Genomic DNA, 11,852 nt, shown 5'->3' with positions numbered 1-11,852 from the left:
TAATCAGTCCCAAGACAGAAGCCTTTCTTAGTCTTGTATTTTTTAAATTTTTTTTTTAAATTGTAGTTCATTTATATGTTCTAGAGTATATATCGTATGACGTCCATTTTCACAGAACTAGTACACATTTTGTTGCAAGGGCCAACTGATGTCCACCTCCGAATGCGGGATTGTCTCACTGCATTGAAGACCGTTTGGTGACACTGATGCTATCTGCTCTTTGGTCGGGTTGCTGTCTCTTTGACATATTCCCAGTTTCCATTTTAATTTTTTCGAATAAAATATTCATGGGACACAAATGTGAGTTCAATTATATTTTAGTAAGTCGTTAGTATAATATTATGAAAATTATTCTAGTCAATTGCATTCATTGGTTCAAGGAATGATTTTTTTCATTGGAAACAGAATAGTGAATACTGATTAATCATTATTTTCTCTTCAATTTCACTTTCTAGAATGCATTTCTCTAGAAAAAAATAATATGACGGAACATTCCAATTTATCACTCAATATGAAATCTCAGCTCCCTTATTCTATCCTAAATAAACCCTTCTGCTGCAATGATCGACATAGATTAATTGAACAAACACCAGTATCATGTGTTTTAGAAAGTAGTGTATAGTTATTATGTTAATTATTCCAAAGTCTCACTGTGAAAGAAAACAATCTTTAAGAGAAACGCAAATCTATATTTAGATTCTATAAGTCCGTGTTAACACGGTTTGTTAAAGGTCTGTTTGGTTCATGCACTTGTGCATAAATAAGTCATCCCATAAATAATCATAAGCAAAGAGTTCTTGAAACGTTGAAATCGTTATCAAATAAATCGTTATGCTAGTTTTTTGGGGATACGCATTTCAATTCTTTTGATTTCATCATGATGGATAAAATAATTTCCAACCGGGAATCGAAGCTAAACACTTTAAATAACTGACTTTCTACATTTGAAAATGCCTGTACCAAGTCAGGAATATGACAGTTCTTGTCTATTCGTTTTTGATGCGTTTTGTTATTTGATTTTGCCATGTGATTATGGACTTTCCGTATTGATTTTCTTCTGAGTTCAGTATTTTTGTGATTTTACTTTTTTCAACCTCCCTCCAAATATATAACTAATATATTTATAATGCTTACTCGTTCTAAATATGAACGCAATATTTATTTGTCACTGCATCTTTATAAAACAAATTCAGTTAATTTGAAACCCTTACAGGTCTTTAAAGTTGAAAGAATTTAACGATAGTAGAGGGGCATTATGTTTTCTGATCTGTGCGTCCGTTTGTTCGTTCCGCCATCCCGCTTAAGGTTAAAGATTTTTGTCAAGTTTGTTTTGGTGAAATTGAAGTCCAATTAATCTTAGTACACATGTTCCCGATAATAGGATCTTTCCAATTTCACGGTCCACTGAACATAGAAATGTATAGTGCGAGTGAGGCAGCTATGTACTGGGGACACATTCTACGTTAACATAAACTAATTCATGAATAGCAATTAATAAACTACGACCAGGATGTGGGAATTTAGATTATGTTAGTTATTAATTAATCAATTCATACCATATATACTTTAAACCTTATAGCAAGTTATCAAACAGAAAGCCAAGTCCAATGTTCATTTATAAATGTTATTTTCTTAGTAATTATCAGCCAAGCAAATATTTTTTATTGGTTTTTAATATACTTGAAATGTAATTTATAAGTATTATCATATATTTATGTAAATACTGAACCGACAATAATGATGCTTTTATTTAGATGGACATAAATAACTGATATACACTTTGATGTAAATAGGATCACAAAGGGGTGCATTCGCAGAAAGGGACATGCATGAAAAAAACAAAATATCAAAAGGTTCAAGGTTACTTCCCCGAGATAACTTTTAGATTTGAGTTCATTTGAAGTTAGATAAAGGAAATGAGTCTTAATTTTGCACTGTATTCGCAATCATCAAACACTTTTTACTAAACCTAACAATATACAGAATGAATATGATATTATAATTAATCAACAGCATCATGTAAACAAAAACTGTTTTATCTTCAAACACGATCTCTTTAACAAGTTAACTATGCATTATTTGAAAATAAAATTTAGTATTTTTTTTATATTTCTTGTCTTTTTTTAATAATATATAGTAATTCAAATGAAAGGACCTATGAAGACCAACGCAATTTATTTCAATATTTTAATGATAATAGAGGGACAAAAATAATTCTGACAATCAAATTTAAATATGCATAATAGTAATCTAATTTTAAGATCTTAAGTTACAGCGAGACCAGAGCGGTTATAAGCATATGTGTAAAAGACAGTCATATTTTTTTTATAAAGGATTAACAAGGAAATATTCTCAATGGGTTATATATAAACACTTGAAGTAAAAAATCACCATGTGATCTGTGTTAACTCATTGAACCTTTAAACAAACTTATTAGTAAAGGTTATATTCATTTTGTAATAAAATCTTAGAATGTTGTTTATATTGATACTAACATCGATTAGACAAACTAGAACATACTAAAAACGTATTCTTTTAAAACGGTTTTAGGGATGTAGAAAAATGTATTCAGAGATTATTTCATCTTTTATATAACATAATAATACTATCGAAATAATTCACACAGGCGTTAGTTCACAACACGGAGTATTATATAACATGATACCTATTTATTACAAATTTTACATTCTTACAATAGTGTAAATAAATGCACCGGGTTTAAACGAAAAAGCGGCAACGTTCAACCGAACCTGAGACAGCAGTGTAAATTTACAACATAAAAAGACTATAAAATATCAATTGAAATGGCTCAACCCGTTCTTTTAACAAAAACAGGTTAACATACCCTGAACGAATCAGTTTCATTTATGACACAACATAATCGAAATATCAAAACCTAGATTCCATATAATATAGACATTACAGTAATAACACATCGTACACAGGTAAGTTTGAATATAATAATATTGTTGTTATGAGTACGGAAGTAAATATTTTGTTTTACAATTTGGGGCCCTTTATAGCTGGCTGTTCGGTATGAATCAAGGCTCTGTGTTGAAGGCCGTACTTTGACCTACAATTGTTAGCTTAGTGTATATTGTGGTTATTTCATTGATTGTTTTCAAAGTTCAATTATTTTGTATTCCTTATATTTAGTTTTTCTTGAACAAATATCGAATTGAACTTAGCACTTGCTCGAGTTTTTTTTTTATAGGTGTGATTATATTTTCTGTCCATTTAGATGTGTCTGACTCTGTTTGCAACCAAAACTCTAAAAGAAAATGTCGATCCACTGAAAATTTGTGATATAGAAGTTCTGTTAATCAAAAAGCATTAAAAAAACTGTAAAGCTTAAGATATAAATACTACCAGATCTATACAGGTAAGAAGTTTTGTGTCTATCATTTATGTTTAATATATAATTTTGGTTTATATAGAACTGTTATCAAGTGAGATCTGCGTTCCGAGTTAACACCCATGAAAAATTGTAAGTTAAGTGTCGTCCAACTGTATTTTCTGATTAAGTGATTTTATATTTCTCAGAATGACGTATGAATGGAAAACATGCTGTATTGCCCTTACCCTGGGATGTTTGACACATTTGTATAATGTGGATTGTAAAAGATGTATTGTTTTCGTAGCCCAATTGAGAAGTCACATATATCCTGTAATGGCCATTACAAGAGAATTAGAAAAGTACAATCACTCAGCAACATTTGTGCTTTCAACATCAATGGACAAAGAAATACGTTCCAATGGATTGTCGATTAATTCTGTAGTGGCAAAAAGTCTTGATAATGCGTCCATTTTTCATGACGTGCAAATGATAATGGAAATCAAAATGAATGGTTCTAAGTCTTTTCCCTTTCTTCAACTACTTAGAAATGCATATGATCACTGTAATTCGTTTTTGACCGATGATGAACTATTCAGAATCTTAAAAACTGCAAAGTTTGACTATGCCATCATTGACTTTGCTCCATTTGTTTGCTACGAAATTTTAGCATACAAACTTTCATTACCCTTCATTTTAAGTTCTTCCCACTATGATCCAAGTCTCCACCGAACACCATTTAATCCTGCCTATATGCCAGCACCCTGGTCAGGATTTACAGACAAAATGACATTCCTGGAACGAATGATTAATACCATATTGTATACTATTCACCTTATCAAACCCACAATGCCTTCATTTGGCAATCTAGTTGCTAAATATGTTCCAGAAAAGCCGTTTATGTCAAACAGCGAATTGAAAGGTAGCTTTTTGTTGCACATAGTCGACGGAGATATTTTAATGGATTATCCAATTCCCATTGCCTCGAATACCATTTTATGTGGTGGATTAGCAGCCAGGCCCGCTGTATCATTGATATCTAGGATAGAGGCATTTGTTGAGAAATCTAAAGATGTCTTAGTTATCGTTGCCTTTGGTAGCATAATAAAGTCATGTCCTGAAAATATAATGAATAAATTAATAACAGCTTTCCAAAATATGAAGCATTTCAGTTTTATATTTCGTAGTGGAGATAGTGAAAAAGAAGATGGAAACATATTACTATTGCCATGGTTACCACAAAATGATCTGCTTGGGCATGTAAAAACGAAACTATTTATCACTCACTGTGGGAAGAGCAGCGTATTTGAAGCTCTCTACCATGGCGTACCTATGCTTGCATTTCCAATTGCTCTTGATCAAATATCAAATGCCGCTGTTATTAAAGACAAAGGTTATGGACTTTCAATGGATATTTTAGATTTTTCTGTGAACGAATTAGTTGACAACATAAAAAAAGTAGTGCATAGCAGCACTTTCATGTTCAGCATCAAAAATGCATCTGCGATTTTCCACAGTCGTCCACAAACCCCAACACAAAGAGCAGCTTATTGGATAGACTTAATGACTAAGTATGGATCACAACATTTCAGACCAGCCTCGCTAGATATGTCATGGTATTCATATTTTATGGTAGACGTGTATCTGGTCTATATTGTGGGACTAGTTTTAGTCGTGTATTCTTTTAAGTTATTTCTGAAGTTTTGTATTATAATATGTCGTAGAAAAAAGAATGCCAAAGAAAAACTGCAATAAATCCAAGTGTTTTATGTAAATTGAATCTACAAACTTATGTCAGAAAATGTTACAAAAGAGAATAACTAAGGTTTGTTTCAAAATGTATAATATAAGAAAACTAATTCTGATACATTCATATCAACACGATTTAGACATTAATGTGATCTATTATTAATCAAGTATAAAGGTGAAAAATAAAGATGGACAATTTACTGCTGACTGTTGCACCAGAGATGACACGACAACGATGCAAACACACGTGAACAGATAGAGATAACTCAATACCATGTTTTAAAAAAAACATCGTGTGATGGAAGAAACAGCTACGGACATGCTGTTACTGAATGTAGGAGTTCTTGCTCTTTCGTTTAATATAATAAAGACAACAGTAGTATACCGGTGTTTAGCTGTAAGATTTTTTAACGTGTAAATCCTTTTCTTTTCAATATAGTCTTTTCGTATTTTCTTCTTATTTGCTAAAGGATGTTTGATTGCCTTCCCCTTTGGTATCTTCCTACTCTTTTGTAATATAAAATATGTACGGAGAGATTTTGGAAATCATACTGTACAAAAGTATAATTCTCTCAAGTAAGCTAAAGAAAACGTTAAGTTCAGTATGGGAATGTAAAATAAAGACAACAGTAGTATACCCGTGTTCAAAAGTTACATATCGATTTAGAGAAAACAAATCCGGGTTACGAACCAAAACTGAGGAAAACACATCAACTACAACAGGAACACTTAAGGGCAACAAGAAAAACCCGTCAACATACTTATTGATTACATCTGTTATATTCTGACTTGATACAGGACACTTTAAGAAAAATAGTGGGTTGAACCTGGTTTATTGACTAGCCAAACCTTCTGCTCAAAGATATTCGTATTTGTCTATTTAAGTACATGTATAAGGATGAAAACAAACGCAACCACGCCTTATAAGATTTTATAAGTTTACATGTATGAAGGAATTATCTCTATAAACACAAACAACTTGAACGCTTTTGGAATAAGACAGGCACAGATGGCTTTTTGTTTTACAGAAATATATTGCAAGACGATTTCATTTCATCTTGTTTTTTAAATTTTGTATTGACTTTTATCATTTGTGTGTGTGTAGAGTAAATGTAAGACTGTTTGATATAAATCAAATTTGCAGGTATTTCATTATTTGTAACGTTTGATTGCAGTCTTATTTAGGTTGACAACACGTCTTCTTTATGTATTATATATACATATAACTTTTATATTAATTGCCATTAGTATGTCGTATATGTTTTCAACACATTCACAATGTAGATTGCATTTGAAGGTAATCGTTTTGCAAATCAATTGTTACATTTTAGTAAATAGGCATGGTCTTAAACGAGTAATGTCTTTTCTTCCGTTGAATGCATTTAAATACGATATTAAAACTAATTAATTCTGGAACAAACCCAATTCATTTGTCGCTTCTTTAACAGTGTAATGACAACGATGTAGATTTTAATGTTCAGTACATACTATTCTTTTACAACTTAAATTTGTATTATTTTATAAGGAGAAAACAATATTCTAACTAAGTTAGCATGTCGAAAAGGGATGTTAATGCAATTGTCTGTGGAACAGGTTGTTTCAAATGGTCATGCTTGATATTCTGGACCATGATTGGATTAATTTTTATCTTAGTAGCTGAAGTTATTCACAGTTTTACATGTAACCCAGGAGATGATGCTTCCCGAAATGGATTTATAGCTCTACCCATTGTAGGCTGTTTTTGCGTATTTTGTGCCGGACTTAGTATGTTTTCAAAAATGGGAGAAAGATTCTGCCTGAAAATTGTTTGTTCCTTGATTTGGATAACTGTAGGAGTGTCATGCATAATTGTTTCGTGTGTACTTGTTTCCAATAACTGCAGTAAACACTTCGCAATAAATATTTTGATTATTATTGGTATTATCTCAACACTAATTGCCGGATCTGTGGCCGGAATTTTGATAAATAAAGGATCGCTCTGTCGTAAACTTCCAGGTGAAAAATCCAAAATTATAAAAAAATCTAACAAAAGATAAAAACAAACACAGACAGAGTAGAATTACAAATGTACAGTGTCTATTCAAAATAAGATGCATTCAAGTGGCTAAACTTTATTTGTGATAATCAACCCTGTTCAACATTACTTCTGCTACACAAACTGCTAGTATATTTTATATTCTTTTTGAATATGTCCGCAACATTGTTAAGAAAAGTAGTATTTTTCTGTAATCTATTCAACTACATGTATTACTTCTAATGTTACGATATCGACTTCCTATGAGTATAACAGAAAAGTGCAAGGTGGGTATGCCAAATGTAAAATAATAAATATACCGAACTCCGAAGAAAACTCAAAACAGAAAGTCCCCTATTCAATGATAATATCAAACATATTAAACGAATGAATATCAACTTTCATATTCCTAACGTGGTTACAGTCATTTTCTTAAGAAGAAATAGTGGATTGATCAGGTTTTTATAGCTAGCTTCACATCTCACTTGTATCCCAGTCGTATAAAATTCCATTATACTGACAACAATGTGTGAACAAAACAAACAGACGTATTTTTTATGTAAAGGGTTGAAAATAGGGATACTGAAGTCAGCATTGTGTTATAGTCTGACTTAGCTACGTGTTGTAACTGTGCTTCGTTTATATCTCTTTTTATTTTCTTTGTTGACACATTTGTTTGTGTTCATAGCGATTAAGACTACAACACAATGGTGACGTCTGAACCCCGTTTTGTAACATAGGCATAATACGCCGATCGCTTTTTTCATAGAATAATGTTCAATAACTTATCAAAAAATTATAAAACATATATATCCATAAACTAGTTTAACTCGATATCATTGTTTGGAATTGGATATATGCTACTGTATGTCCTGTATTCAATGTTTATCTAAACCATTAAATGTAAATACTGGATACCTTTTTGCTAATTTGCTTTTTATTTTAATCAATAGTTTTACGTAGTTTGCTTACATTATTACGTGTCTTTCCTATATCCTGATGTTTTTTTACTTTTAATATATTTAGCTGGTATATCACAAGTAGAGCGTTTATTTTACTTTTATTTCATTATGTAACCCATAATTGTTGAAAGTCGTCTAGAAGAGCATCTATTGTCAAACACTCTTCATGACCCTGCTCAATCTGCCTATCGTGCGGGACACTCAACCGAAACAACGTTACTTCGAGTTTACCATGACATTGCAAGTGCGCTAGACAAAAACTGTTGTGCCGTTTTATTGATGCTCGACCTTTCAGCGGCGTTTGATGTGATTGACCATAACATTATCGAAGCTAGATTAGAATATGCTTTTGGAATCTCAGGTCCTGCTCTAAAATGGTTACTCTCTTACCTCCGAGATAGGACACAGCGTATAGCAGTAGGCTCGGCCCACTCCAACGAATTTCGTCTTAATTGCGGTGTGCCGCAGGGCTCCGTGCTTGGCCCAAAGCTATATACTGTATTTTCGAAGCCGATCGGCGAAATCTGTAGACGTCACAACATGTCTTATCAATGCTACGCCGATGATACGCAGATCTATTTAGTTTTCGAACCTTTTGATAACTGGAAAAACACATCGAATCGAATTGAGGACTGTTTGGCCGATATAAGTTCCTGGATGTGTGAAAACATTCTTAAACTGAACGAGGACAAAACAGAACTGATGCTATTTGCTCCGGAAAAACGGGTGAAAGATTTGAAGGATTGCAATCTCACCTTTAAAGGAAACATCATTACAAGTTCTGAGTGTATTAAAAATCTGGGTGTTCATTTTAATAAGACTCTGTCAATGCACCAACAAGTCAGTTCAGTTTCGAAATCATGTTTTTATCAAATAAGAAATATAGGCCGCATACGTCCGTACATCAACGAGGATGCATGTAAAACTCTGGTCAATTCGTTAATTATTTCTAGATTGGATTATGGTAACGCTTTACTTTATGGACTACCAGCTTACATGATTCAGAGACTACAAAGGGTTCAGAACACTGCTGCGCGAGTGGTTACAAGAAAAAAGAAATACGAACACATTACTTCGACACTTGATTCTCTTCACTGGCTGCCTGTGCAACACAGGGTGCAATACAAAATATTATTATATGTATTCAAGTCCGTGAAACATGAAGCGCCATTATATCTTAGTGAACTTGTAAATTTATACAGGCCATCAAGATCATTAAGATCTGAAAACAACTTAACACTCGTAACTCCTATTGTGCGAACCAAAACCTACGGCAATAGAAGATTTGATCAAGCAGCGGCCATCCTTTGGAATGCATTACCAAAAAAACTTCAAAATGCAAAGTCGGTGCCTGTATTCAAAAAGAACTTAAAAACTCATTTTTTTCGACAATCATTTTTAATCCCTTAAATTCGTTTCTGTGATACATTGTGCCATAGACGTTAGCCTGCTTTTGATTTATCGAACCTTTCTTTTAACTGGAGATATGTTTCATTTATAATATGTACATTGTATGTTTTTAGTAGCACACATATTTTTTCATTTCAGTAATTATATTTTTACATGGTAATATTCCTTTTTTTTATCTTTTGAATACGTTTTCAAATTTTTAACTTATATTTGATAATTTTTAATAGCAATCTTATTTTAGACTTTTTTGGCTATTTTATTTTACCAACTTTATTCAGTATAATTTTATTTTGATTCATTGATATATATATTCAACTTTTTTGTAAAAATTTCCACATTATTAATCCTTTTTTCTAGAAAAGTTTTAACACTTAAATATTCATTTTGTGTGTTCATGTTTTATATTTTTATCACTGTCTGTGTGTATATTTCGTTTAACATGTGATGTAAAGCGCTTTGAGTAATATTGTTTTAGATTTGGCGCTATAGAAAAATTGTAATAATAATAATAATACACCAAATATGTATTTGCAGTCCCTATATATAGTATAAATACTCATCAAAGATACTAGTGGCTCATTTAACAAACACAAAAAGATTCTTAAAAGAATTGATAGAAGGCCATACTATATGGTTCATGGAAAACGGTTAGTTTACTCTTAATTTAGAGTTTTGAAAATGTCATCAATTGAAACTCTTTGACCTTTCTTATACATCCCTAATTGTCAACTGATTTTTTACCTTTAAATTTACAAAATGACAACTATATGCATAGCCTATCCCTAAACAATCCATGTAGACTTATTTGGCCGTATTTGGCACAACATTTTGGAATTCTTGATCCTCAATGCTCTTCATCATGTTCAACTTTGTACTTGTTTGGCTTTATAAATATATTGATATGAGCGTCACTGATGAGTCTTTTGTAGACGAAACGCGCGTCTGGCGTACTAAATTATAATCCTGGTACCTTTGATAACTATTAACATATAAATAAACAATTGTCAGTTCTGTATCATCTATTTTGTCTATGGTTTTCATACAAATAAGATTTTCAAAGCCAAAGGTCCCATAACATAGATATAATCTGACCAACTAATGACGCACGAAACCGTGCATGTGTATTTGATCTTTCTTTTGTCCTTCTTATTCCACGTGTATCAGTTTACAATTAAATATCTATCAAATATACAATTACAATTCAATTATAATAGATGTTTTTAATAACTATTAACACACACTTACAGATAAAATACATTCAATATTTTCAGCTTTGTAAGAATTACCTCTACGGAAATTTATTATAACTCTTCACATAGACAAAACAAATATGTATTTCAGTGCGATTAAACAATTGGACAAACAATTAATTAAAACAATATGAAGTTTGGGACGTTCAAAACGTGGAGTCCCTAATTGAATGGAAAAAAATCTAAAACCCAAACATATCAAATGAATGGATATCAACTACATGTATCCTAATGTGATGGTTCAAAATAGTATATATTGAAATTAAATACATTTTAAACCTATATACCTTTAACATGTTTAAGCAGGCGCAAAAAGAGTGGTCATCAGATGGTACATTTTACAAATATAAAAAAGAAGATGTGGTATGATTGCCAATGAGACAACTGTCCACAAGAGACCAAAACGACAAAGACATTAACAACTGTAGGTCACCGTACGACCTTCAACAATGAGCAAAGCATATACCGCATAGTCAACTATAAAAGGCCCCGATAAGACAATGTAAAAGAACTCATACGAGAAAACTAACGGCCTTTTTATATAAAAAAAATGAACAAAAAACAAATATGTAACACATTAAACAAACTACAACTACTGAATTACAGGCTCCTGAATAGGACAGGCACAAATTATTTAAACAATGTGTCGGGGTTAACTTGTGACATGTTAGCGGGATCCCAACCCTCCCCCTAACCTGGGACAGTGGTATAATAGTACAACATAAGAACAGACTATAAAGATATGACAAATATCCATATCTCTTAACTTAACTGGATGTCTTTATCGTTATGCATACTGCCGTTTGTCATAGCTTCAATCCGATTTATTGATTGTTAAAAGTAAAATCATCTACTAAAAAACGTCTGCCCCCCTCGAAAGAGTATGTCAACGCAACTAAGTACAACTACAACAATAAACTACTATTTTCTTATATTATGTCAACATTACGGAGCACAACTTATTTTAGAATTTTATTACATCACTATATGCTATTTCCGCCATTTATCTCGATGTATTTTGAGGGAAACACGCTCAACGCCAACGGGATTAAAAACCACATCAAGAAATTAAAGAAATGTGCAAAAGCGATTGCATTGGTGCACGTAGAAAATTTGTGGAAAAATGTAACAGA

General features: G+C 32.0%; 1 protein-coding gene across 1 annotated transcript; it reads left to right on the top strand.

Moving 5' to 3' along the window:
- The first annotated feature begins 2,835 nt into the window (after window positions 1-2,835).
- On the top strand, window positions 2,836-5,561 carry LOC134695917 (UDP-glucuronosyltransferase 2C1-like). Its single transcript, XM_063557405.1, has 2 exons — window positions 2,836-2,945; window positions 3,544-5,561. The coding sequence occupies exon 2, from the start codon at window positions 3,545-3,547 to the stop codon at window positions 5,087-5,089; it is 1,545 nt and encodes a 514-aa protein (XP_063413475.1). The 5' UTR covers window positions 2,836-2,945; window position 3,544; the 3' UTR covers window positions 5,090-5,561.
- Window positions 5,562-11,852: the final 6,291 nt, after the last annotated feature.

This window comes from Mytilus trossulus, chromosome 14 (assembly GCF_036588685.1).
Source record: "Mytilus trossulus isolate FHL-02 chromosome 14, PNRI_Mtr1.1.1.hap1, whole genome shotgun sequence".
Taxonomy (NCBI): domain Eukaryota; kingdom Metazoa; phylum Mollusca; class Bivalvia; order Mytilida; family Mytilidae; genus Mytilus; species Mytilus trossulus.
Note: the sequence above shows the minus strand (reverse complement) of the source record. Positions and strands in the feature narration are given on the sequence as shown.

Bases quoted from the DNA above. Each gene is read 5' to 3' on its own strand.
- LOC134695917 (XM_063557405.1), top strand. From the start codon at position 3,545: ATGACGTATGAATGGAAAACATGCTGTATTGCCCTTACCCTGGGATGT.